This window comes from Rissa tridactyla, chromosome 16 (assembly GCF_028500815.1).
Source record: "Rissa tridactyla isolate bRisTri1 chromosome 16, bRisTri1.patW.cur.20221130, whole genome shotgun sequence".
NCBI lineage: Eukaryota > Metazoa > Chordata > Aves > Charadriiformes > Laridae > Rissa > Rissa tridactyla.
In genome coordinates, this window is record NC_071481.1 from 9,316,430 (window position 1) to 9,343,847 (window position 27,418).

The 27,418-nt window shown below is 43.5% G+C and overlaps 1 protein-coding gene across 4 annotated transcripts; it reads left to right on the forward strand.

The window, feature by feature from the left end:
• The first annotated feature begins 1,800 nt into the window (after window positions 1–1,800).
• Window positions 1,801–21,565, forward strand: LACTBL1 (lactamase beta like 1). 4 transcript variants are annotated; one of them, XM_054222722.1, is made up of 7 exons: window positions 1,818–1,923; window positions 5,397–5,541; window positions 6,975–7,084; window positions 11,783–11,940; window positions 13,535–13,782; window positions 16,700–16,805; window positions 18,875–21,565. In XM_054222722.1, exons 1-7 carry the CDS (start codon window positions 1,903–1,905, stop codon window positions 19,851–19,853), a joined length of 1,767 nt encoding a protein of 588 aa, XP_054078697.1. In that variant the 5' UTR covers window positions 1,818–1,902; the 3' UTR covers window positions 19,854–21,565. The 4 variants fall into 4 exon arrangements, with proteins under 4 accessions (XP_054078699.1, XP_054078697.1, XP_054078698.1 ...); XM_054222723.1 differs by lacking the exon at window positions 1,818–1,923 and adding an exon at window positions 2,352–2,703; XM_054222724.1 differs by lacking the exon at window positions 5,397–5,541 and having other exon boundaries at window positions 1,801–1,923.
• Window positions 21,566–27,418: the final 5,853 nt, after the last annotated feature.

Consider the following 27,418-nt stretch of genomic DNA (forward strand, 5'->3'; position numbering starts at 1 on the left):
CAGCCTGGAGCTATGTTGCTTTGCCATAACTGGTGTCGCAAAACAAAAAATCTTTTGTGTGTAGTCACTTATGTGCAGTATATGTTTGATCAGGCATCAGGAGGACGATGGCTCTTTACTTTCCTGTTTGTGGCTCTCTGGGTCAGAGGGATGCTCTGAGAGAGCAGACCAGCAGGGAGAGACTGCCCTGGAAACCCACTCAGGACAGAGTGGGCACAAGCTCTTCTTACTCTCCTGCCACATTTCGAGGTTTCTCCAAGATGGGACTCTTCTCGGAGCCAGTGGAAGGCCATTCGGTTGCAAGGAGGGACTGAAAAACATGAAAGTGAAACTTAGGAAACACTGCTGAGCCAGGAAAGGCAGAGACTCCGTTATGGTTCTGGGTACACAGCTCCTTTTCTGGGGGGGAAGCACGAAGCCTACGGCTCACAGAGAGAAGGTCAAGAAATACGGGGATAGCCAGTGAATTGCTGCAAATCACACTGAGTTGGAGACTGAAAAACTCTTTTTTTTTTATTAATGCTGCACAAAATGGAGTGAAAATAAAGAGGAAATGGGATGACAATGTGTAATATGTAAAGAGCATGAATTACTGACGTGCACCACTTCTCTTTGGCTTTGAAGGAAGACTGCACAGGTTGTGAAGGAAAGCCTGGGAAGGTTGGTAGCAGGGACAGAAGGAAGTAGGAGTTCCCAAAAGTAAGGATCAACAAAACTGCGAGGAGCTTGATCTACTCTAATTAGTAAGGAGGTTGTCTGCAGCCCCGTTCAGCAAAATTTGGGCCCAACTCTGGGGCACGGGCACATTGCTGCATAGGCGCTACTTCAGTATTTTTAGCACTGTCAGAACCTGGGCCACTACTGGAGATACCAAAATGAAGAGATGATATTGAAGACAATATCCTTGCTTGTGAACATCTGAGGAAGGATGGCAGGACCCCTGAGGTTGGGGTTTACATGGATTTAGTGCGTAGGTGGGTGCCCTCCGCTTTGAAGAATGTTTTTATAACGTACTTTACATGATAATGGCAGTTCATTATTAATATTTCTTCACAGTGTTAAGGATACCCTCCTCCCCAGCTCCCCATTTTCCATTCTGCTGTATTGTTTGAGACATGAAATCACCAGCAATACTCCCATTTGGCTGCATCCCTGGACAGATGCTGAATTTTTTGAGGAGGGGTGAGGCATGGCAGATTAATCTATGCTCAGAGAGGCTGACTGTTGGGATTAGTGCTTCAGATGCCTTTAACATCTGCAGCGTCAGGACAGCCCCAAATTCATCAGCACTGGAAGCCGGAGGGTAGCAGCAAGGTTGGTAAGAGCTCTTATGAGGGGGGTTTGCATATTGAATTGCCAATACCAGGTAGCAAGACAAGAGGGAGCTTTTATGGGAGAGGTGGCACTTCCAAATCTGTCACACAGTTGCTTGTCTGTGTCTCTGATTCCCAAAACTAAGGGGGGTGTTGTTGGCTGTGCAGAGGGAGCAAGGCTGAGAAGCCAGGGAGAGGGCTGGAAGTACCCTGCAGAGCAGGTACAATAGAAATGTGGCAGCCTTGAAGGTCTTGAAGCTCCAATTTCTTGTGTTTGGGAGGCGGGGTGAGGATGGCCATAGGCTTGCAGTAAACACAAAGTGCTGCCAAACCAGAGGTAGAGAGGGGAAAAGTGTTACTGGGGACTTTCCTCGTGTGGTTGCTGTGGTTTATCTCCCTATCCAGAACTAGTCCCTCCCTGCTGCTCTGCTTATCTGAGCTGGGCTTTGTCGCTCTGGGCTTCCCTCCGTGCACTGACTCCATTTTTCTCCTGCGTTAGCTTTTTGTTTCTCTTCATCACAGGGTTTTATGAGCCTTTTGTTTGTGGAGACAGGTAGCACAGGAGACGAGAAGAGACTTCTGAGCAGCCATGGATGGATTACAGCTGCGGGTAAGGCTCACCTCGTGCAAATCATAACCTTCCTCTATCCTTCGGAGTCCTGTAGCTAAGGGAAAGAAAACACCCGCTCCTTCTATGTCTAGTGAGCCTGTTAGCTGGGAACGACTCCCTTGTCTATCGCTGCAGGAGAACTCCAGAAGGCTGTTCAGGATAAAGCCCAGAGAGTGCTTGAGCTCCGGGATTAAGCTCCCCCACCCCATCTTCATGCAAACAGCTCAGCCTGCCCCCTTCCCCAGCCTGCCCCCATCCCAAGCCCGCCCAGGGACAGCCAGCTGGAGGCAAGCAGGGACTGTCCATCTTGTGAGTTAATCGCCTCCTGTTCAGATGTCAGGAGGAGATGAAGTGGCTATAAATAGATTGCGAAGCCCTCATGGTTTCAGCTGTGATTCACACACATGGTAGAGAAGCATTAGGAAGAATTAACATTCAATCTCTCAGGCACTTTCCTGAGAGCAAATGCCGTTCTGTCCCTGTCACTTAATCTCCTTGCCCAGAGGAGGTCAGCAGCACTTTCTGGAGGGGCTGAATGGGTCAAATGGACAGGGAAACCCCAAGAAGGACTGTGGGGGAGCTAAAAATGGCCACTTCAGCCAGAGAGACCGATCAACACCCGTCCACGATACACAGCTGCATTTAGGAGCATGGCAAGGTGCTCGGCTCCCGCCTTGCCGGGGCTGAGATCAGGCATTGCGGTTTTGTTAAGGTACACACACACTGGGACACCTGACAACAGCCGCTGGGACTGAGACGACTTCTGGTGACTGACTTCTGGTATGTGCAGGGGACTGGGGCTCTTTCTGTCTCTCCCTAAGGGGTGTTGAGACGTGTCTCTGACTGCGTGGCTCTCAGGGTCTGTGGTAGTCTGCCTAGATGAGCACGGTGGGACCGGACAGTGTAGCTGGGTGGTCTATGTGAAATCCCCATTTCTTCCCCACCCCCCTACCTCCATCCTAATTTTTCAGAACTCAGGGGAAAAAAACGTAGCATACAGCTAACCTACCCATGGGAAGCTGTGTGCACTTTTTCCTTCCTGCATGTGTTTGCATTCGTTTGCATGTGTCTAAGTGCTTGGTAGCCTCCCTCCCCCTGCCTTGCTGTATTTATGCTGTTAGCAGTGATGGTCACTGAGCAATGTACGTGAGATGGAGAAATCAGCTGAAAGGGAGGTGAGACCAGACAGGTCCTGGAATGGGAAGTGTAAGGAGGCTGTTTGTGGGTCTCTATACATCTGTTTGTCTGACCACCTCCCAGGTAGAGGGAAAGAGTGGTATTTTTCCTGAAAGGTAACTTAGAGGGTAGAGCATCTCCTCAGGGTGATGAATACTCCACACACTTTTGCATATTTGGTGCTCTGTCAATAAAGAAGATCCATGTCTCCAGTTGCATAGCATTGTCATGGTTTCATTGCTTTGCCACTAGATTATGGGTCAGAGAATGAAAGGGACATTCAAGGCACTCATCATCGACAAAAGGTAAAGGAGAGTTTGGACTAAAGGATAAGATTTCAGTGTCAGTATCTTTGGGTCCTCGGTTAGTGGTCTAGGGATTCTGGAGTTCACAAGATGAGGTACGTACCAGAAAATCTTTTCCTTTCAATCTGCTCTTGGGGACCCAGGAATCAGGGTTTCTCAGTGAAGTAAGGAAAGAGACAGAAAAATGGTCAGAGGAACTGCAAGTTGGTTGGGGAGTGACCTTATTATAGAATCATAGAATCATAGGGTGGGAAGGGACCTCTGGAGATCACCCAGTCCAACCCCCTGCCAGAGCAGGGTCACCCAGAGCAGGTGGCACAGGAACGCGTCTAGGCGGGTTTGGAATGTCTCCAGAGACGGAGACTCCACCACCTCTCTGGGAAGCCTGTTCCAGTGTTATGATGGGACTAAATCCAAGAAAGTCACCCCATGACTACTCCAGGGCAAAGAGGGCCCTGTGCCACTCCTTGCTGCAGGAAAACAGCAACTAATTGCAGCTCTAGGCAACATCCTTCAGTGTAAACTGAAGCCTGCTAGCATCAGGGTGATTAAAGAGAACTTAATACACAGGCTTCTCCTTGTGTGGATATGATCTCATGCCTACTAAGGGACTGTACAAGGCTGTGTATATCTAAACCAACCTGGTTTCAGTGTCAAAATGGTGTTGCCCTATTTAGGAACACATGTCACTTATGTATAGCTGGAATATGGACTGCATGTGCGTTCTGCCAGGCTCAGGTCTGAGTGGGTCTGCAGGCACCTGTATGGTCTTAAGCCATCCTTGAAGTCTTAATTATGTTATGGAAGAACCTGAAGTAAGCTGCCTTCAAAAAGTTACGTGGGAATGCCTGAACAAGCTAAAGGGCTTCAGAAATAATTGTGATGTATTTCTGTTACTGTACAGAAAGTGGAATTGCAACCTAGAGCTTCAGCAGGGGCTAGGTTCCCCATCTGGATCCTTACAGAGCCTGAGAGTAATGTGCAGGTCTGGAAGTGTCTTTGCGAATTCCCTTTATGTGAGTGACAAGGCTCAGCTGACTTGCAGAAGCTCTTGCATGAACCATCCTGTATCTCAAAAAACAGAAGAAAAGGGACATGTGGAAATCTAAAGGGAGTATTTTAGTCTCTCTATCCTACAAGTGAGTCCAGACAGCCTGAAACAGCTTTGGAATTTGGACCATATTGGATGCAAATGGCAGGCCATATGTTTTATAACATTAATTTCCAAACTTTCAAAAGCACCCTATTGACCTCCTCCAGTCAGTGAAAGAGGCTAAGCTCATGCTTAGGCACCTAATCATTTGTCATATATTCCTTGTGTTTCTTCAACATTTTTGTGGTAGTATCACCAACCTGTATGGTCTCCAGTGTTGCGAGGGCTGCACAAACCCAGAATATTAGCCAGTTTTCCAAAACATGGCATCTGTATATGCCAAGCTTACAGATGGTACATGATATAGTGGGAATTACAGGCACAAAATAGAAGAGTAAGGGCAGTAGATGGTGAAAAAATACATCATTCATCTATAAAAGCTGGATCTGCTCAGATGATCTGGCTGGTGACTGCCATGAACAGATGCTGGGCTCTGGATAAAAGGGTTTGGAAGGATATCCAGGAATAAGTTATGATGGTTGAGAAGGAGGAAATGAGAGCTGTAACAGAGAATCCTGCCAGCCCAGGTTCACCTGCAGGGAGGGGAAAAGACAAAAGGAGAGGATGGTTTTTCCTCTACAGGAACCAACAAGGCCAACAAGATAAGGAGAGTAACATCTTGCAAACCTCATTGGAAAACAAGAAGTCATCTCTGGTTCCAGTTATTTCAATGTGGTTCCAGTTATTTCAGTGCCCAGCTCCGGTGCCGCAATAGTACTGGAATTAGTCCATATCGCTGCAGTAGCTTTATTCTCCAATGTAGTGTGCGTTTTTCACCTAGCTCATATGCATGAGAGGCAGATTTTCTTTCTCAGAGATCATATCTTCTCTGCTTACAGCAGGTGTCCAGCAGCCGGAACCTCCTCAAGCTCACTGCTATGGAGGTGAAGTGGATTCACGTGTTGGTCATCTTCTTCTTCCTGTTGTCTGTTGCAATGACGGGCTGCTTTCTGTGGCAGTACAGCCTCCCCAAGGTGGAGCCCAGTGAGTAGTCAACGTTAAGATTAGCCATGGTTTGGCACAGAAATTTGTAATGCCTTTCTCCCCATGTGGACATTTTTACCCAAAGAGCATTTCCCCAAACAGCACCCAAATTTACCTCCTCCTAGGTGGTGCAAGGACACAGAAGAGATGAACATTGGGTTGATGGAACACCATGTAACTCTGCTGGTGCCCAGAGAACCTCCATTGCTTCTGGCACTAACCTAGGTTAATTGATATACCAAGGTGGCAATTTATTTTACATACTCTTATCTTTTTTAGGATCCTCTTGTAAAAGTCACTCCAGTCTAGAATGTTTTACATTTTTGTTTTTTTTTTTTTTGTTTTACACCTTACCAAGTGCTTGAGCTTATGGCTTTGCTTTCTTTCCTATTCCCTTAATCTTAGATCTTTGAATGGGTTTAAGCCCCTGCTTCACAGTAGAAGTCCCTTATGTATGATCTATCAGCAGATAGACTCAAGGCGCTGTATGTGCGAGGATGAAAAATATATATTGTAACTGGATCAGAGTTTTAAGTAGCCCAAAGGTGGAATAAAATCCAAGGTGAAGGTGCAAGAGGTACTTCATAGACCAATGTCTGAAACGATTTCAGACCCTACATTTTTATCACAGAGTATTAGACACTGCCTGTAGGCTCTTGTGTATCCATCCCCAATTCACCTCAAAGTTTTAATAATACTTCTCTTCTCGTCTGTATTTCTAATGCTTCATGCTCGGTCGGTAAGCGAAAAGATAAGTAAGCATTTTGTTTACAGTTTACAGAGCAGAGGAGCTGTGTTTATGAACACCTTGGGATCAACTGGGAAAATAGTGCCTCCAAGTAAGAGATTTCCCATCTCTCACTGAGTTTAAAGAGCTTTGCTTGCCACAAAAATTCAAGACATGTCTTTGGCATATGCAGGATACAACTAATTCAGAAGATGGATAATATACTGGGTACGCAGCCTATCAACCGTTACTATAGTGTTAGATTTCAGATGGCACGCCCAGTTCACTTCTACATCCATTTTCTGAGGTTAAACTATGCATGGGACAACTCTGTTCTCCCAAAGTCAAACTCAGAATTTCCCCTAGACGTGGGCAGGGCACTTTCAAGGGGTCTAAACCCACTGTCAGCTACCCTACAGAGTCTTCTGTAGTCACAGTTCCTTACTCTTCCAGGCTGCAGAGTCAGTTGAAGCCTGTTGGAGCTCCTGTCCATCGTGTGTGCTATACCATGTTGGAATAGGCAGTAACAGAGCACAGTGCCCTCCTCAAGACCTGTTTTATGTGAGATAGAAACAATTCAAGACTGTCTCTTTGCCTTCAGCTGTGGACAACACAAGCAAGAAAGTTAGTGCTGACTGCTGGATGAGGTTAAGTTTGTTAGTGTGTCTATTCAAGTTGCATATGCTATCTTTGAAATGTTTTCCAGGCCCATCAGTGATGGAAGTGAGATCAGAAGCTGCGCAGATGTGCCCCCGCTATCCTGAACCAGTACCGCTGGACCACCCAATCCCCATTCTGAAGGACGCATTGGAGAAGGTGTGTGAGGAGAAGAGAACAAAGAGAGACAGAGCTCATGAATGCTTTTCTGAAGGTGTAAAGGGGAGAATATGTATTTTGCCCCTGTGCATCTCTGGGGAAGGAGGTGGGGAACTGAGGAGGTGGACAACATGTAAACCTAGGAATGGGTACATAAAACTCCTTCACTGAACATAACATAACAGAACAGGTCAGGAAGCAGTTATCTTATCCAAAGGATTACCTGTGATGAAGAAACATCCATCTCCAACTCCATCAGAAGGTCTAGGGAGCATACATCAGCACAAAATTGTGGCTCTTGACATCTTATCTACTATTAGGCAGCCCTCATGCCCTGGAAAGCAGGTGACTCATGTAACTAGTTCCTCTTCATCAGTGACTGCAAATTCTTTATTTTACTGCTTTGCTGTCTTTTTCCTTGCCACCATTTAAAAATTAAAAAGCTACTGTAGGTAACTTCAGGGGAACGGAGAGGAAGGGGAAGAGCATCTGAATGAAGGAGAGACCTGCTTTTCCTCGGTATGATATATTGTCTCTGAAATTTTAGCACTATCTGAAATTCTAGTAGACTCCCCTTGCAATGAGGGAATACCGTAGAGTTGCCTTGACTGTATGGACCATAAGGATAGCCGTGCTCTGACAGGACACTCCTGATTTTATAGACCCCTATCATATAAGATACCCTCTCATTTGCCTCTTTCTCACAAGTAGTCTAATTAGTCATAATAGAAACTGTCCTACAGCTCTGATCATTCTTTTTACCCTTCTTTGAATATTTTGCAGCTCTATATACTCTTGTGGAGCTGTGGGAAATCAGTACTGTATTCAGTATTCAAGGTGCAAGTGGATCAGGGGATTTATACAGTGCTAAAACAGTGTTTTCTATTTTATTTTATGTTGCTTCTCTAATAATCCCTTATATTTAATTTACTTTTTTTTTTTTCTGACATAGGGAACTGAGTAAATATTTACATAGGAGCATCCATCATAGCCCCAGGGTCTTGTTCCTGAGTCCTAATGGCCAGCTCGCTGCCCATCTGTGTGTATATGTGTGTTGTGAAGTTATGGATGTTTTCCTGCATGCACATTGCTTTATCTACACTGAATTTCAATTGCTATCACTTCCCATTGATTTTTATGAAGTCTCTGCTGCTGTCTCTGGGGTTACTGTAGAAAGGTATTTTGTTATTCAATTAGGATCAGTCGGAGAGGTGGGGGAATGTGCAGAACATTGAGTGTCCATCAGAAAGCCAACTAGCCTCGCTTCTTTGTGCTCCTCAGAAATGAAGTATCCAAACACTTCTTTGAAGCAGGCTGGTGAAATTATTCCTGTTTGGCAGATGGAATAAGGCACAGAGAACCTGAACATTGATGCACAGGAAGACATAAATATTTGAAGGGGGCTTAGGCACCAGCACTTCAAAAGTGTATCTTCAGATGCCTTTGGTTCTGCCCAAGTCTGTGGACGCTCGAACCCACACTAAAGATCTTGCAGTACCTGAGACAAACTACCATCCTACTAGCCCCAGGCCGAGAACCCTGCAACTGGGCTCTGGATGATACCAGATGCGATTATATTGCATACAGGGGAGACTTTTTCCTAGCCCAGCTTGAAACAGAAAAGTGACATTCACTCATGGTTGAGGCTTAAGGAAACATTTCTCTTCTAAGGGTAAATACTTTTGCTTATGAGAAAAGGCACACATTTTCCTCAGAAGAGTCTTGCTAGTGGCCAAATCCGAATGCTGAGTATTGGATTCAATGACACTTGAGTCTAGAAGAGCATCACGTATTTCTGTCAACTTTCTGCAGGTCCAGGCAGGTCTACCTGCCAGACTCAGACTCTCTCTGAGAAAACTCTAAGGCGGACCATGCTTGCAAGACCAAGCCTGTTCTCTGGAGGTGCTTATGTACCTAACCACACTAGATAGGTCACTGGCACATGGGGAGGGGAGGGCAAAGAACCACTACAGAAGGACTAGGCACAAGTTGGACGTTTCCACTGCTGGCTGTCAGTGTACCTCACTAGTTCATCCAGTGAAGAGGTCCTGAGGACATGACTTGGCTTGTCCTTTCTTGTCTCAGACACTGGGCTTGGAAGGCCATTTCTTTTGTCTTAACCTTACTGTGCAAAAGAAAACTTATGCATGATGGTGACACAGCTTTGAAAAAAAAGAGCAAGACCAATGCATTCTGTTTGCAGGAGGTGGGTGGAGCACAGGTGGCAGATTAATTTTACACAACCCTGGCACAACAGAGAGCAAAGAGCCATCACAGCCCTCTAGTGGTTTAGTGATGTTTCTCTGATTACAGTTTGAACAGGAGTCCTAGCTCTAGCAAGTTTCATGGCATAAAAAATGTCATGGGATGTTTGAAAAGTCTGGATCTTTTTCTCATACGTCTTTGAACCTAAAATATTAATGCAAAGACTAGATGGCACAGTACAATTTTAAAAGGAAGACATTACAATTATTAGGTTTTAGCATTTGTTGTTAATCATATAAGCATCAGAGGTATTACAAGGATGAACAGCACATTGTTCTACATGTCGCGTCCCATGGCGGGGGGAGTAAGTGACTCAGATTCGTAAATCCCCAGCAGCACGGACTAAAGTGAGACAAATCTCAAGGTCTGTATACAAACATATATTAGGTTAGTAACCAGGTCTTAACTAGGTCCACGATAATTAGTTAGGTATATAACAAATTATGGCAAGCAGTAAGGTATGCATTGTGTTAATTAGCAACAGGTATACAATGAACTATGTCAAGCAGTACTTAATAACAGATACACAATGAATTATAGCCAGTGGTACGGTATGCCTTGCGTTACTTCTTTGAAAGGAAAGAGAAAGAAAGAAGAAAGGAAAAAAGAAGGAAAGAAGCAAAGGGGTAGAGAAGGAGAGATCAAAGGAGAGATCAAGAGGGAGAGAGATAAAGAGATCACCGGTCCTGCTTCCAGCATTACTTTGGTCAGCGCAGGTCACAGAAGCACTCTTCAGGGGAAAATATTCCCAGGTCATAAATCTTCTTCTCTCTCTTCTTCTCTTTGGGGAAAGTCTTGCCCCTTTTATGTTCATCCACTCCTAGGGGCAGTTTCATCTCAAGTTTCTCCCCCCCACCAGGTGACATGCAGTATGACTTTTGGGGTGAGGAGACGAGAGCCATAGGCATATAAATTTAGTATGATCTTGATAATCTTCATTAGCGTATGCTGGGGTGTGAGCTTTAATATGCATTTCACGGATAAAGAGGTCAACACTGGGCATAACATCTTTTCCAAAGAATCATCTCGTCCTTCATGGGAGAGAAAACAGGGCTGTTCTGTTTCTTTGGAAGTGATTGTCCTGATGCAGTCTCTCTCTTTCCACTAAACGACTCCAGAGATAACCAGGTGTTAGCCTTATCAGTTCCTTAAGCAGAAGGCCTGGTACCGAGAGCATTTGAGACACTAAAAGTCTCTTCAGGCTGCTTTGTTTAGGAGAAATTATGAGTGGTCCCTTACACCACCCCGTGGCTCAAACACTCTTAAGTTCTTCTTCGACCGTGGTGATCTGAACATAGTGGACAGGTACAGAGGAAAGAGAAGGCAGGAAGTGAGAGATCGTAAATCTAACTGCTACAAGGCCTAGCATCAGAAACAAAAATCCACACGATATCAAAAGGGCAATATTTACAAGCCATCTTCCCCACCCTGTGAGTCTGAGAGACTTCAGTGTTGAAGCCCCGGTCATGAATTGCAAAGTCCATCAAACCAGTCTGCCGGCTGCATTGCCTGGAAAGGTTCTCTGCTTCTGCGTCACTAACTCTCTCTTCTTTGTGCGTGCTTCTTCTGTAGTGGTGGAGGCATGGTAGATGGTAACGCAGCATTCTCCTTTCAAACTTAACATTATGCATACCCCATGTCCTTTAACAGTAGCATATCTAAGACATATTTAACTGGGAATACAATTTACTGGAACTCTTGTTTAAGGACTGATAACAAGTTTGGTTCTATACTTTTTCTGAAATAGAATTGCTCAGAAGTTGATACAAAGCCCTTGGGTGTTAAATCCATGTCCCGTTATCTTTCCATGGTTGGACCTCCTTCTGTTCAAGAAAGACAGGACTCAGTTACTCCCCATGTGGTGTTTCTCTCTGTTTGGCCAAGACTGCTCAATTCACTTTTCAATATTTTCATAAGATTTAGACTAATCATTACAAGTTTGGACCCTTCTGATGCGGAATCGGGGAGGGTGATACATATCCCCTGGTCCGTATGGTTCCAAATATGCATAAACCTTTTTATCAACTCCCATGCTGTGTTGGGTTTCTTACTAAGACAAGATTATACATACACTAAGAACACAAATTTCTCCCACACCATTTTTCCCTAGTAAAGTACAAAACAAGCATAACAGAATTAGACAAGCAGTGCAAGGAATAGCCCCTTCAATGAACGAAAACTTAAGTCCCAGTTGTTTATAACCTGAAAATATATATAAAGCAGAAAATAATTAAAAAGATGGGATGATCTTTCAGACTGAAAGAAAGATACTGGATAATTCAGCATAAGGAATTCAAAAGACCAGAAAAAAAACACTTTCAAGTGCTTGGAAGTAAGGAGGGCTGATGGTCTGGGTTTTCCACTGCCTGTTACAGACTAGATACATTATAAGACTCTTCATTTGGAAATTCATAATGTCCCATCATTCTCCAGGTAGATATGATGCTGCGCCAAAAGATTCATAGCTCTGGTCTCCCTGCCATGTCTGCCATTGTTATCTACAACGACACTGTGCTCTGGACAGGCAACTTCGGAAAGAAGAATGGTTCAGACCCCTCCTCGGTAGTGCCCAATGAGTACACTATTTACAGGTGAGACAGATGTATCACAGGCATGAGAGCTAGAAAAAGAGCGGACACACATATGGAGATCTGATACCTGGGAACAGAGCCATTGCCACAAATGGCATCTTCTACTGGCTCAGGTCCACTGCAGAAACCTCTTCTGGGTTACAACGAATCCTTGTGAGACAGTGCTTCAGCTAGTTCCTAAATTACCATACGCTTGTGGCTTACTGAGTTGTTTACTTTGGATTTTTTTAAAATTTATTTTTAATTTCATCTGACAATATTTTAAATCGGAATAGCAGTGACCATCCTGAAGAACCTAAAAACATACTCACACAGGAATGCCTCCATGCTTTGAGGAGGCCTAGGGCAAAAATCTGAAGACTGAGAGCTAGCACAGATTTTGTGAGCAGAGGGAAGAGAGTGCCATAGGATAATATCTACTGAACACATAGACCCGTGTGCTTATTCATTCTCCTAGTGAAGTCAAAGCCATATTGGCCATTATTTTTTAGGTAAAGATAGAATCAGGCTCTTCGTGTGTGTTAAAAAGCAAAAACAAATACAAAGGAAGTGTTTACTTCCTTTAAAGATCTATTTTCAGTGATTTATAAATGTGCTATATATAAAACATATGGGCTGCACTCTGACTATCAAATGTTGTCCTCAGAATAAACAATTTTGGAAAGTTTCAGCAGCTGTGCTTACCTGTTTTTTTTTTTTCTCTCTGCATCATAAAATCCCTGTATCGATTACCTCATACTATTTCTTCCAGAATCACAAAATTATAGGATGGCTTTGGGTTGGAAGGGATCTTAAATGTCAGCTAGTTCCAACCCCCTGCCATTGGCAAGGAAAGGGGAACCTGCCCTGGGTGGGCTTGAACCACCAACCTTTTATGTTAACAGTGAACGTGCTGACCAATTGTGCTACAGAGACTCCCTCCCTAAAAATTTATCCCCAGTTGCCATCATTTATGGTTGGAACTATGACGGTATCTGATCATCTTTGAACCTCTGACTTTCGTTTCTGATTAATGAAAACATTCTTGGCAAACGCTTTCACTGTCGGCTCTCTTGCAACAGCCCAAGAATTTCACCTGTAGCGGCACAATACAAACGCCCTCGGGTGTCCCTCTTAATGACGTTCCCATTTCTGAAAACCAGCAAAATAGAACAAGAGTCCTATTCCAGAAGACCTCTTGTAATTTTGACTCTATTCTGAAGCCAACGACACATTAACACTGATTATGAAATGTAAAACTTTATGGCATTTTAACCAATAAACTAGTTGCAACTTGTTATGGTATTTACTTAGCAATAATTTATAAAATATGTCATCTTATGAATACTAAGTGAACAGAAGAAGGTCTGCAGCCCATTGCACTATTCAGGAAATACTACTGAAGGTTATCTTGCAGTGCATAAAGGCCAGTGTTAAGGATATTAATTCAAGCTCCTTACCGGCATTTTAGCCATTCCGTCCTGAATTAGTAAAAGTGTTGCATGTAAAGCTACAGGCAGTGGGTCAGTTGGGTGACCTCATGTACTGACCGTCTTTCATCTCGATTCAATGGTTTCTTAATACTTAATTTCTACGAATGTTTGTTCCTTGACAGAATTGCCAGTGTCTCCAAGATCTTTCCCACCATTATGTTGTACAAGATGTGGGAGGAAGGAAAAGTCACATCTCTGGATGACCCGTTGGAACGTTACGCCCAGAACTTTGTTATTAAGAACCCTCTGGGAAGGCTCAAGGAATCAGAACAGAAATACACAGCAGATGGGATCATTTTTTTGGAAAAAGGCTCAATGCCACTTAAGCCATCACCTGTTACCTTGCGCAGAATGGCCAGCCAGCTCTCAGGTGAGACAACACTGCTACCTGCTTGGTCTCTGCTCACCACGGTGCCACTTGAAAGAGACCACACAGAGAACAAACCGTATGCCAGCGATAAAAAGGGTTGCTGTTGAAGATATTTCCCAGTGTGATCCCTGCACCTTTGCACTTCCCAGAGCTCAGGCACTTGGAAGCAAGCTGTCAGCAGGTTCATGAAACGCTAAAAGGAAACTCTTGTCCAGGCCACCTGCTAGGCAGCAGGCCAAGCTGCACTGTGGGCAGGGTGAAATACATATTCACCCTGCATGGGAGTTGTTTTTGCCATGCAAGGTGAACATGTATTTCTTTTAACACAGTAGCATGACCTGAAATCAGGCTCCAATTGCATAACAGTTCTTTATACTCCAGCGCAGAGTGCTCTCATTTTTCTGACATGTAGAGTTGAGGGTCAAAGTGGCACCAACCCTCTTTGCTTTTAACAGACAGACCTTGATCGCTGAGCTAAATTTAGCTGTCAGTGTGGTTCCTGATCTGGGATTCCTGAGCTATTAATAGCTTTGTACTAGTTGGCAGAAGACTATTAATCTGTTGCTACCTTCATAATTGTGTACCCCTTACATTAAGGTAGAAGGAGCTCACAGGACTCATGACAACCTTAAACTTTTTCAGAAATAAATCTGCTAATACTTGACTCAGAGATTCCAGAATTTAACGGCCAAAGAGACTGTGCCAATACCTCATGTAGCATTTTGATTAAACTCTGTAGCACCTGCGTTATTCCAGATTGGAATAAATGCCCTAAAATTAGGATCTAAGATCAAAATAGCATGTAGGCAAATTGAAGTACATCAGGATAGGGTACAGCACCACCTGAAGCAAGCCTGTATCAAAATAAGAGTTCCTTAAAAAGGAATGCTGTAACTGAAATCTGGAAACAAAGAGACAAGCAACCCAAAGTGGCCAGTGGCAGCACAAGGCAGAAAGAACGAGGTGTGCGTACCCCTGCCCAGCCGCTCTCCCTGCAGACAAGGTCTTGCTCTAGCCAGCCTGATGATGTCCTGAGGGCCACCAACTCTGCCTGGTCCCCTCTGACTCTCAGGAGCACCTGAAGCTGGTCTGGCTGCTCCTTGCAGGAGCAATGTGTGCTGCGGCTGCCAGCTCCCAGCCCTGCTGCGGGTCCCTGTCACCTAATGAGGTGTGAGGTATGCCCTAGAAATACTTGTGGGAAGCATGCATCAAAAGTGTACCTGGTCATAGCATAATTGCTTGTAACGTGTAACCGTTCCATTGCTTCCATCACTGTGCTAGATTTGTGTCCCTGCTTAGCTCCTGTTATGATCCTATGTCTTTTTTTTTAAGAATGTGGCCCAAATTTCCAGAGCACACCAGCAGGGCCCACCAACCAGCTTGGACCCTGATGATTTAGCAGAAGGAGAAGCCCAGTTTCAAAATCCCAACTGAAAATCAGATGAATGTTGAGGTCATACGTTACATTTCCTGTCTGTCAAAAAACAAAAAGGAATAGGTTCTGCTTAGCATCAAGATCAAAGCCACTGCATGACGTATTGTAAAGTATTTTTCATCTAAATTTTTACACTGGAAACTGGTCTCTAATATATCCTCATTATCTGGGCTTTTCTACATTGCGTATTACAAAAGTAACTCCAAAGATTTTTCTCCTCAACAATTGATGGGTACATCGCTAGATGGAAGCTCCAGCCTGTTAAGACTATGATTTTCAGATATGTATGAATGACAGTATGAGATGGTATTTTAAATTATTAACAGCATGCTTGCCATATCAATTACCAGCCCATGAGGTATAAATCAGCGACTGTGGATTTTCTGTTACGCTCACACATTCTCTGGTTTATCATTTCTAATCAACCTCAAGAGAGACGTTGCACTGCTCTCACGGCGCTGGTTGAACTCTCCCGTGGCACAACATTTTCTTTGCTGCCATTGTGACAAGTAGGAAATGAAGGAGCCCGTTGTCTACCGAAAGATGCTCAGTGCATCTCTTATCTGGTCATTCAGCTGCACAAATAACCACAGACCAGAAGCAGAAAAAGTGTTCTCATCCCAGTTCAAATCCCAAGGTTGAGAACAGGGCCTCATTCAGCTTTGCCATGATTAAGCACATGCTCGCTGAGCAGACAATTGCAAGTAATTTTTCTGTCATGCACCCTTCCTGATTTCCTCCTAACCTCTAAATCAAAGTCAGCTGTAAACTGCAATGAGGATTTCATTCCAGATGTAATCCAGGTTATGGACTTGGCAAGCCATAGTTCCAGTGCAAACGAGTTGTGGCATCTTAAAAATGTTCTGGACAAAAGTTTTTAGGCACTCCATGTTCAGTGTTGTGGAATTAAAAGCAAAAAGAACTTCAATTTTTCTACATTCAGAAACCCTGAATAACTGTTGATAAAGCTGAAAAAAACCTAAAAAATGCTAAAAATACTTTAGGCCAAGCTTGGAATGGTTCAGAGAAGTTCAAACCGTCTGTAGTGAGATGTAAAGAACAAAACCCTGTTTAAGGGGGGTGTTACACACCTTTGTAGTCAAGGGAATACATGGAAATACGGACAGGGATTTCTCCAACACTGAATATGCCCTTCTCTTCCAAAATCCATTTGGGGATACACAGTATTTTTAATAACTCATCAAGGTATTTTTACTGAAATGTAACACCAACCCAGAGTTGGTGCTGGGGTAGGACTTACATTACACAGATTCAGTGGTCCGTGACTTGAATATTGTGTCCTGCAGTCCAGTATAAACAGGTCCCTACAGCATATTTACTATGTGTATAAAGCACATGTGTGCATCATTTTTGCTTCCATCTTGCCATTGAATCTTGCCTTTTGCTCACTCTTCACCAGACTCAAAGTTTCCTGGACGATGATTTGTCTCAAATTGTTAACTCCTCTTTTCCATGGCACAGGTCTGCCCAGGAGGCTGCGATCTACCACCCTGCTGTGGAAAGGCAATACGCAAGATGCTCTGGCTCTCCTGAAAGATGACATCTTGGTCGCTGATCCTGGAACCAGGTCAGATTTATTCACTTTTGCTCCGGGTTTGTGCTCTCCACTGATATTAGCCCCATCTGCAGTCTCCATGGCCAATGGATAAAAGACAGCCATTCCTAAAGGGAGCTTCAGCCATCCAGACTGGAATCTTAGCCATCTTAGGCTGGAAAAAGTGATTGTTGAAGGTGCCAGGGTTCTTTAAAATGTGTATAGACCCTGAGGGAGAAGCCGAGATGAGGAAAATTAAACTGCTATAGCTAGGTCCAATGAGCCTTAAATTGGGAAAGATGCAGATTTTCAAGAGTGGTAAGGCACGTTAATTTAATTGGTTTAAATCATCATGGATTTCACTTAAAATTGTGCTATTTCTGTAGTGATTTGCATGTCGGGTAATGGTAGGACTAGAAGGAATGGATTAAAACTAGAGATGGGACGATTCAGACTGGACATTAGGAAGAAGTTCTTCACCCTGAGGGTGGTGAGACACTGGCCCAGGTTGTCCAGAGAAGTGGTGGAAGCCTCATCCCTGGAAATTTTTAAGGCCAGGCTGGATGAGGCTCTGAGCAACCTGATCTAGTGGGAGATGTCCCTGCCCAGGGCAGGGGGGTTGGAACTAGATGATCTTTAAGGTTCCTTCCAACCCTAACAATTCTATGATTATATGTCTAAATTATCAATAAGATCTATTAATGTTTGTTACAATTTATATAGCCTGTTAAAAGTCTATTACCTGAGTAGTTGCAAACACTCAAAAATATGAACAGTGGACAGCAGGTGAGGGAAAGGATTCAGACCAACTGGGCGAAACTTTTCCAAGTCTGCAGAATTTTTAGGGAATACAATTAAATTCTGAAATATTTTTCCAAGGTTGCTGAGGATTCACCATGACTTGAAGTCTGCAAGCTTAGAAGACTCTTAGAAAACTCAATAGCTGGATCTTGGCAACCTTGTAATAGTTCTGTCCAATGTCATGTAGGAGGTTACAATAGATATTCCTTAAAGGATTTTAAGGCTTTAATACCATCATCTTCTTTTATGTTCACCATTAAGGTACATAAGGACATCCACTCATAGTCTCTCAAACCCTTATTACTGGACTTGTTGATAGTTTTAACTGTCTCCCTGTTCCTGGATATACTTCACAGCTAACAGATGATTCTTTGTAAAGGAAATTCCCATTTATTGATATAGAAATTCCAACATGTTTTTCTGCGTATGTCGAAATTCAACTGCATTTCAGGTATAAAATTTTAGATCCAGAATGTATTTATTCTTGGTGTAGAAATATATATGTTCGTCATGACTTTATTCAGCTAGGTGGGGTGGAAATTGTTGAAGTGGTACCAAATTTATGATCTAAATAGGCCTCAGTGAGATGTGTGGCTTCACATAATTAAAAAAACCACAACAAACAAGGTTGAAAACATCATGAATTTTGAAAATGTGTTTGAAAAAATGTTGCCCATTCATGTCTTCATGTCATTAAACTTCATCCAAGTATAAAACCTTATATAACTTTATAGATATTAAAGGCTGAAGCATTTAGGTGTCATTAATGACTAAACATTGCTGGATGCTGCTTTGTAGACTTTTAAGCGCTTTTTAAGGTGCTTTTACCATCTGAAGGTAGCTTAGGTGCTTAAGTGATTTTACCATGTTAAATGTCCAAAAAAGCTTATTTGGGATTTTGAGACCTTTAAGGTAAGCAACTGTAACTCTCATCTCTACTTTTAAAAAGAACAATTGGTGAACAATTATAAACAACAAGCCAGGATATGCAAATATATAGATTTTTGCACTAAGGGTGTTTTTTTTTTTTTTAGTTTTCCATCTCCATCCCTCTTTCTGTACATAGTGGTTAAATAGCTCTGCTGATGTTCCCGTAAGAAATTTCTCTTTCTTTATGTAGCAAAGCAACAACATTCAGTTTTTCTCTGTCCCTCCTTCATCTCTCCTCTCTCTTTAGCATGTCATCTGATAAAATGAGAATTTTTCCCCAAAGGGAGACCCAGACACCGTTTTTTCATAGTCGTACCCACACTGCATCACTGCAGAAAGGCTGATCCAGGTATATTGTTCTTCCTTTTCAGATGCCACTACAGCAATTTGGCCTTCTCACTGATGGCACATGTGCTAGCCGACCATGCAGCTGAGGGGCAATACCAGCGCTGGATCTCGGAGAACATCCTGGACCGCCTGGGCATGGAGGACACTGGCTTCGACATCACACCACCAATCCGCTCCCAGATGGCTGTGGGTTTCTATGGCAGCCGTCAGCCCGCCCCTCTCTATGATCTTGGCTGGTACAGGCCTTCTGGCCAGATGTACTCCACAGCTGCTGACCTTGCCAAGCTGGCAATGGTCTTCTTAGGCACCTACCACCGTCGTCTCCTAGAACCTGACACAGTGAAGACAATGCTGACCCCACTGTTTAAATGCTCCACTGAATACTTTGCTAACAAGACCGGTACACCCTGGGAGATTAATGAGCAATTGGGATATGATGTCATTAGGAAGGACGGAGACCTTGACGGTTATTCAGCTACCTTCTCTCTTATCCCCAAGCTCCGCCTAAGCTTCATTGTGCTGATGGCAGGGCCTAGGCCTCAGGGTGGAGATATTGTGACTCAGACATATGAGTATCTTATTCCTGCCATGGAGACAGCCTTCAGAGAGGCAGAGAAAAGCTTGATTCCTCCTCCAAGTCCAGGCCCTTATGTTGGCTACTATACCTATTCCAACCTGACTTTCTATGAGATCAAAGTTGGACCTGGTGGGGTGCTGGTCATGCAGCAGTTTGGGCCGCATGTGGAAGAGCTGATTCCTGAAAAGTACCGGACAATAAAGCTCCACCACCTGGAAGATCGCGTTTTCCAAGTTGTTTTTGACAAGGAGTTCCCATGTGTTCTGCACCTGGGCTCTGCCTCCATCTCACTGGAGACCCAGAATGGGCAGCTCTTCAACTTTTATCCATTTGATCGCAAGGGTTTGTCTCCTGGCTTTGATGCACCAGGGCTGAACACATACAATGTGGTGCGTGTACTTCGTAAACCTGTATTCTATAGCTAAATGTCCCCTCTACTTTTCTGACTACTTCTGGGAGGTGGCTCCAAATCTGTGTCTTACCAGATTCTCCTGTCCGTGTGGCTTTATGGATGCCATTTAAAGGGGAAAGATGGTGACAAATGGCTCTTTTGACCAACAAATACATCATGTCCTACTTCTAAAATGACTTTAATGGCTTACAATCCCTGTCAGTGCACAACAGGCCAGCTAACATCAGGACATGCCTGCAGAAAAAAGAGATGGGAACGTGCTGGATGGATGGTGTTTGGATGCCATAAAGAAAAGCCAAGCACTTAAGTCTCCACACTTAACATTGTCTGTTTGATGACCATTGTGGTGATTGACTGGTATCACCAAAGGGTTGAGAACTTCCTGTGTCTCAGAAAATATCTCTTCTTCACTCCAAGGGTTTTCCAGGGCTCTTCAGAAGCCCATCTACCATGAACAAGATTCCTCACCTGGGTTCGCCAAAAGCATTACGTGCTAGAAAATGGCACCAGCATGGTACCAGGCCCTGCTTGTGATACCTGGGAAGTGAGAGTCCATTTCCTTCCTGGGTTACAACAAGTAAACTGTGAAAAGAGCAGACAGCAATGTGGTTATGTCTATGGATTTCTGCTAAAGTGGTGGTCACACAAAAGGTATTGTAGCACTTAAGTATAGAAGCTGAAGCATACTCCTTATGGTGAGCAGGGACTCAGGTTTGTGACTATCTCAATATATAGGCAAGTGTGTGACTGTGGTGTTTAAGTACAGGAATGCACGGCAACCTTTATGTGTGTTTTGGGCAGGCTGTTGTATGGATTGTGTTTATGCAGACATGAGGGAGGACGGGAAGGGAAAGTGCATTAGCCTGGGGACCACTACTTTCAGAACAGGTGCACCTGCAAGCAATCTGCAAAGCCACAGGTGCATTTTCTTGTCCCTTCTTGTGCCCACTCAATGCCAAGGCAGGTGAGACAGATGATATGTCATTAATAGCCAACACCATATCACTGTGATGGGAACAGCATCAAGCACGAGTGCAAGATGACAAGTACCACCAGCTGAGGAGTCTCATCTCCTGAAATGCCCCTTCAAGTTTAGGAAAGTATTGTGATTGCAGCCTTAACTGGAGCCTGAAATAAATGCAAGCAGAGCGTCAGGGACAGATAACTCTTACCTTAAAATGAATAGCCTAGCTGCAGAGTATGGCAATGGTGGTACACTGTGGAAATCCTGAAGGAAGTGCAAAAGGGTAGGCATACTGGCACAATCAAGGACCCTTCAAAGTGCATGTTCTCCCATAAAATAACTGGCATGAGGTTGGATCCTCTTGCAGAAGATGTTCTCCTGCTGCTTGTCTATACAGTCTTGAAAGTGGACATATCTCAGAGAACGTGAGAAAATGAATCTCCCTGCCTCCCTTCTCTCTTGTCGTCTCTCTTTGTTTTCACTCTGTATGCCGTTCTTCAGCTTCAGTTTTGAGAAGAGAAACCATCACTGAAGGCCTGGAAATCTGTGATTCACAAACTCGGTTCCCTGCCTTTTTCCAGACTATTTCACTTCCCTGGTAAACATATGAAATAATGTAACCTTGCCTTACAGGCAGTCATGGTTGCTGCTGTACTGGTTTTCTACGGACTTTGTAGGTGATACATACCTTGTACAACCCCATATGTTCAAGCATTTAATCTGAGCTATTAGCATCAGCAATAAACTGTACGCAAATTCTTGCTGCTGTCATGTGTGGTCTTTCCCAGAGGTATGTGTGCAGGCAGATATGTTGCACTACAGTTGATTTCCTGTATAAGTGCCTACAGTCTGTCGTGGTATGCCTGACACAAGAGTGCTCTCAGGGCTTTGAGCTCACAGGATGTAATGTCTGATTGCAAGACATTTGAGCAGTCTAACCCTGGTCTTTTTGAGTGAGGGCTAAGTGCCAGTTTGGGGTTGTTCTTCTTGCTTTGGAACAAAAGAACTAATTGTTTACCCATCAGCTACTTTTAAAAACTTCCAAGAAAAAATAGGATTTATATCCCATGTCACTCACAGGGCAGGATGAAACACCATGCTGAACTGCCTCCATCTGTCTGATGGAGAAGTTAAGATGTTTTTCTTTTCCATCAGTAATGCAGACACTAACAAGTCTTTCCTTTTCTAGTGAGCCACCTTCAAACCTATACACTGACACTTTTTGGTGCTCTTGCTTGTTCTCATTACAACTCTTTGCTGTTCATAGCGTGAACCCACACCTGCAGTAAAGCTCGTCTCACCAAACCTTGGGTCACACTGGGAAGGTAAACAAGAGCTTCCCACACTGCCCCTTCCCGTGGGTAGGAGAGCACCTGGTACGGAGAGGAGGAAGGAGGCCTTGGGATGCCTGTACAGAGGATTTGGGAGAGGCTGTGTGTAGCAGGCAGGAGAAGGTGGAGTTTTGGAGGACCCCAGTCAGCCATGGAGAGCAACCGGAGTCACAATGCTGAGTCAATGCTACAAACACAAATGTCCAATTTCTTTCTGACACTTCATACCTAACAGTATGCTAAGAAAAGCAGAACCAGCTTCTATGACCTGGTGTGACCTGACTCATGTTAGCAGGTGCTTTATACCAGCTTTAACAGTTCTTCATAAACTTGCCATTTTAATACAGAATCTAAGTTACCATTCTGAGTAATTTTTTAGGCCTTTGTGTACGCTTGTTGCTGAATTAAAAAATATCCCAATGTTATTTCATCTATGTCAGAGACTGGCTCCAACAATAGGTACAGCAAACATGTAAAAATCTACCCAGCCGCTCACTTTTCACAGAAGTGTGTGTTTTAAGAGGTGATCAGATGTGTCTGCAGCAGCCTGTATAAACACTGCTTTTAAAAGTGTTTTCGTAATTACTCATAAGGGAACCAAACAAATAGAATATGCTTCATTAACATTGAAAAGAGACAAGAACAAAACTTACTTATTGGTTCAGGAGACCAAATTCTGCTCTAAGGAGCACTGGTGAAACCACATAATATTGTAATAGTGTCCCTGAAAGCTGTGTTTGGTCTACAAGTTAAAAGGTTCTGGGCCACTAAGAATAAGATTAATCTGGCAAAACATCAACAGCTACATCTGAGCTAGCTCCTTTAAGCTCCTTTCTTCTCAGTGAGCTTTAATTACTCTAGTCAGTAGAGTGGATTCATCTCATCTTAAAGCATATATTTAGAATAAGTTGATGAGTCACGCTCTTATGAATCCTCAACGTCCAGTTGCTTGAGGTGGACCCAATCCTTGCTATCACAAGCAATTCTTCAGTTGTAAGTGAAACACTTTGATAAGATTATGAAAGTATTACCTGCCTGCCAGGTAAGGACAAGTTGTGAACTTCTTACACCAACAATTGCCCTGAAGAGCTGAAGGTCACTGGTTAGCAGGCCCAAAGCAGAACATTGGTGATATTTGTTGTGGTCCCATGCTAATGTAATGTTAGTCAAGGCAACTTTTTCCCTTTTAGAAGAACTCTACTTTCAGGAATAATAGCTCAAGTGAGGGTGGTATCAAGCTTCAAGCTTCAAGTTACATTTTGAAAACAGCAATTTATCCCTACATACTTCATTTCTTCGTACTCATACTTCTGAACCAGAGTAGTGTGGCCCAAGTTGTTTACTGGACACCATCTTTGCAGAGCTTTTTCTGTTTCAGTGATGGGAGTAAGATGATGTGTCTATCTGCCTGCAACCACCACCAGAGCAGGACTTGGAAAAAAAGGACAGAGTCAGGCCAGCCAGAGGCTGAAAGTTTATTAAACACTAACACCAGGTTGTCTGTTTTCCCCTTTTAGAAATGTGTTGATGTTTTTGTCACAAAGGGATGTGTTAAGCCCCTGTGATGCGAAGCACAAGCTTTTTGACTTTTCAGTTCCACAGGAGCTTGTAGGAGTTGTTTAAAAACAAATGTCAGCATCCACCCTTTAAGAATGAGAAGAGATTCAGAGAGATGCTGAGTCAAAGACAGTCCCTGTCTCCTTTTCACCCATAAAGTGAATACCAAAAAATGTTTAAGTACTTCACAGTTAGCAGGGAAGCTTCAATATATATTGTTATTAGCTGCAATTCTCACTCTAGATAAGGTCGTGTATGCTTCAAAATGCAAAGGCTAGAAGTCTGTTTGCAAGCTTAATCCTTTCTTGTCCGTTCACTTCTGCCTTTATGAAGTCTGCCATCTCGTGACTTGATTTACAGAGCTGCAGATCAGCAGTTGCAAGAAAATAGATGCCAAAAAATGTTGAATGCTGTCTCCAGAGAAGTGAGACAATCTCCATTTACATTTAATAGGCATTTGTGCAGCCCAGCTGAGCATGAGCTGTTGGCTTAATGTGACAATGGCTCTCTGTAGGGCTCATCCTTGCAGACATAATGTAGTATATCAGCAGCAAAGACAACTCTTGCTTTAGTTCACCAGGTAAAATCCTATGTTTGCATGAAAGAGTTTCATGCCTGTCTTACTTTTGGGGTCCTGATGTTGTGACTGTGCAGGGCACACTCTGTGGGCAGTTTCCAACATCAGTGAGTGGCATAGCTAGTATCTGAAGTCCAGTGTCATAAGGCGACCACTGTGTTCAAGTGAAAAGTATCTTGTACTGGTGTCATGGCCTTGCAGTGAATCCCAAGGGAGGGGGAGACTGCACATCCAGCTCATCAGCAGACCAGATCTTGGGAATAGTTATGGAAATGAGAAGACAAGAGGCTGTAGATGATAGGATTGATGTCAGAACTCAAGATGAAGATCCTTAGCAGCATGTGGACACTTTGGAAGACCACGTGCACCAGGTCTGCCCAGTGGATACCAGAGCTCCACAGCAGGCTCTCTGCCTGAACCACAAGACAGCATGCCACGAACACCGCTACCATGACATACGCAGGCAAGAGGAATCAGGAAATGAAAGTGAGACAAAGCGTTAAACAAAAGCAGAGTTCAGAAGCAGAGAGGGCTGGCTGAGAAACACTGTTAACAGTGTCCCTAAGGACTGCTAGGGACCCTAGGCAAAAATGCCGCATGCTGTTATGTGAGGGATTGCTCCAGTGGGACATGCTGAACTGCAGCTCAAACCATCTGATGCTATTTAATCAGGCATTTGGCTTGGTTTTTGTGGAATATAATGACTGAAATGTATAAAAAAATTGACTACAAAAGACTATCACCCAGCAGGGACTAGAAAGACTGGAGGGGGAGGGAGCAAGACAAAGGAGCTCCACATTCCCTAGAAAGAAAGATCAACTAGCCTGATGCTAACATCAGGTCTCATTATAGGGATAAACAAAAATAGGTCTTAGTGTCTTTAAGTTTGAAGTAAAAGAGGAAAATTAGTCAGGAGACCAAGAAAGGCTCTGCTTTTTGCTTCTAGTGGCACTTTTCGATCTGTCGCCACTGTCTGAACAAGGTGGTATGGCAAACGCTGATCCCTAGTCCTCTGAAAGTAGTGAAGAGCTGCCTAAATTCGGGCTCAGTAGGATTTGTCTTGGTTTGGCTGTCTTCACGGAACTGAGGGAAAGTGTTTTGGATCACTATGAGCCTGAAAGTCAATGCTTCTAGGTAATATGAACCATGCATTTTCATATTATAGTCATAGAATCATTTTGGTTGCAAAAGATCATCAAATCCAACTGTTAACCCAGCGCTGCCAAGTTACCACTAAACCATGTCCCTCAGCACCACATCTACATCCCCTCCAGGGACGGCAACTCAACCACTTCCCTGGGCAGCCGGTTCCAATGGTTGACAACCCTTTCAGTGAAGAAATTTTTCCTTATATCCAATCCAAACCTCCCCTGGTGCAATTCCCTTAACAGGCTATAACATGACTTTTCATAAATTGGGGCACCGTTATTCATAACTTTCATAGTAGGCAGGATTCCCAGGTATATATTCTCAGAATATCACACAAGTGATATTTAGTGACACATGGGGGGCAGTGGGAGAGTTTTTTGGTATCTGAAGCATGCAATTTGCTTTCTCCTAGTAACTGCTGCCAGACAGAGGAATGGCTTACAGCTCCCAAACTGTGTGTCTGCCCAAGCACAGTACTTGTTTAGGTAGTTATAGTGATGATCCCCAATGTTTCAAAAGCGAAAACTAGCATAGGTAGCAATTTTGAGGACAAAGGAGATAAAAAATGGGTAAATGCCCTTGGTGAAAATCTCAGAATTAGGATATTGTCATTAAAGACCAGCTACCATTTTGTCCAATTACCAGGTGGTCTTTAGATGCCAGAAATTATTAGACCAGCCTCAGGATGCAAAGCGTATGTGGAGTACTACGGAATGCAGAGAAAATGCTTGCAGAGACACAAAACCACTGGGCAGATAGTTGTGCGGGAGAAAGGATTGCAGGCACGTGGCTTCTCATTGAGTTATCCAGTGACTTGGGCATGAAACAGCTGTACTGAGACTGATTAGATATGGTTATAGAAGGGGCTATAATAAAAGCTGATCACATCAGGCCCTGGTAGTTCCATAGATCTTCTCCTCTCCTTATTAAAATGCAAACAAGACAGAAAAAAACTAGAAAATATTTTGCAATACTAAGTTAAAATTCAGATTAAGAAAGGGCACGATAACAGTGAGAGATACTAAAATATTTCAAAGAGCTGTTTACATTTGCTCTTTAAATATCTTACTTAAAGCTGCTGTCACTGTGAAATGCAAAATCTCAACTTACCCAAAAGATCATGCAGATTCATGTATTTTCTCTTGACTGCTTACACAACATTTTGTTGCTCTTTTTTGCCTTCTGCTGTTCCCCTGTTGGGTATTTCTGTTGAGCTTGATATCTTCATATCTTCCTCTGCTTCTGTCTAGCTGCCTCAAAGACAGCTGCCCCTTGGTGAGATGGCAGTCAATTATCAGGCAGAGCACTGTGATAATGATCATGGGGACAAAGAAGTCAGTGCTCTGAATAAGGAGTCTATAGATGTATGTGGTTTTCAGCACAATGTGTATGACAGATTCCTCTTTCTTCCCTAGAGAAGGAAGACAGAGATAATGACGGGAATGGCACAGATTAGATGTAATATCCGAAGTGCACTAACGTGCCAGCTGGCATGATCATAATATATTTAGTCTATCCCCAACACTGGATCGGGTTGGCAATGGCTTTGTCCTGAAAACCACCAAGGACAAAGATTCCCTACTGGTCTAGTACCTGAACCCAAATTGCACCATCTTCTGCAGATGAAACTTCTCCTGATGTCCAACTTGAACTTCCCTTTACAATGTTGCTGTTGCTTCTTACATACTTCTACCAAAAAGGATTTGAATCTATCCTCTTTTTAAATGCCCTTAAAACCTTAAAAGGTTTGTTTGCTGCTATTAGACACCATCACCCCTTCCTCTCAGCTGGACAAAACAGACCTCATAGGTCATGGGTCACTGACCACCATCTTGATCACCCTCAGCTAGACCCAGTCTCTCTACATCCTTTTTGAAATGGGGTCCTCGCACCTTGATGTTGAAAAGCGCAATTCCAGTAGAATAGCCTGGGGTATCAGCAGCTCAGAGAGGATAATTTGACCAGTCTTATAATAAGTGTGTGGGAAGACGCCTCCATCT

Bases quoted from the DNA above. Each gene is read 5' to 3' on its own strand.
- LACTBL1 (XM_054222722.1), top strand. From the start codon at position 1,903: ATGGATGGATTACAGCTGCGG. The intron at 1,924-5,396 runs GTAAGGCTCACC...CTCTGCTTACAG, and splicing joins TGGATGGATTACAGCTGCGG to CAGGTGTCCAGCAGCCGGAA. The intron at 13,783-16,699 runs GTGAGACAACAC...TCCATGGCACAG, and splicing joins AATGGCCAGCCAGCTCTCAG to GTCTGCCCAGGAGGCTGCGA.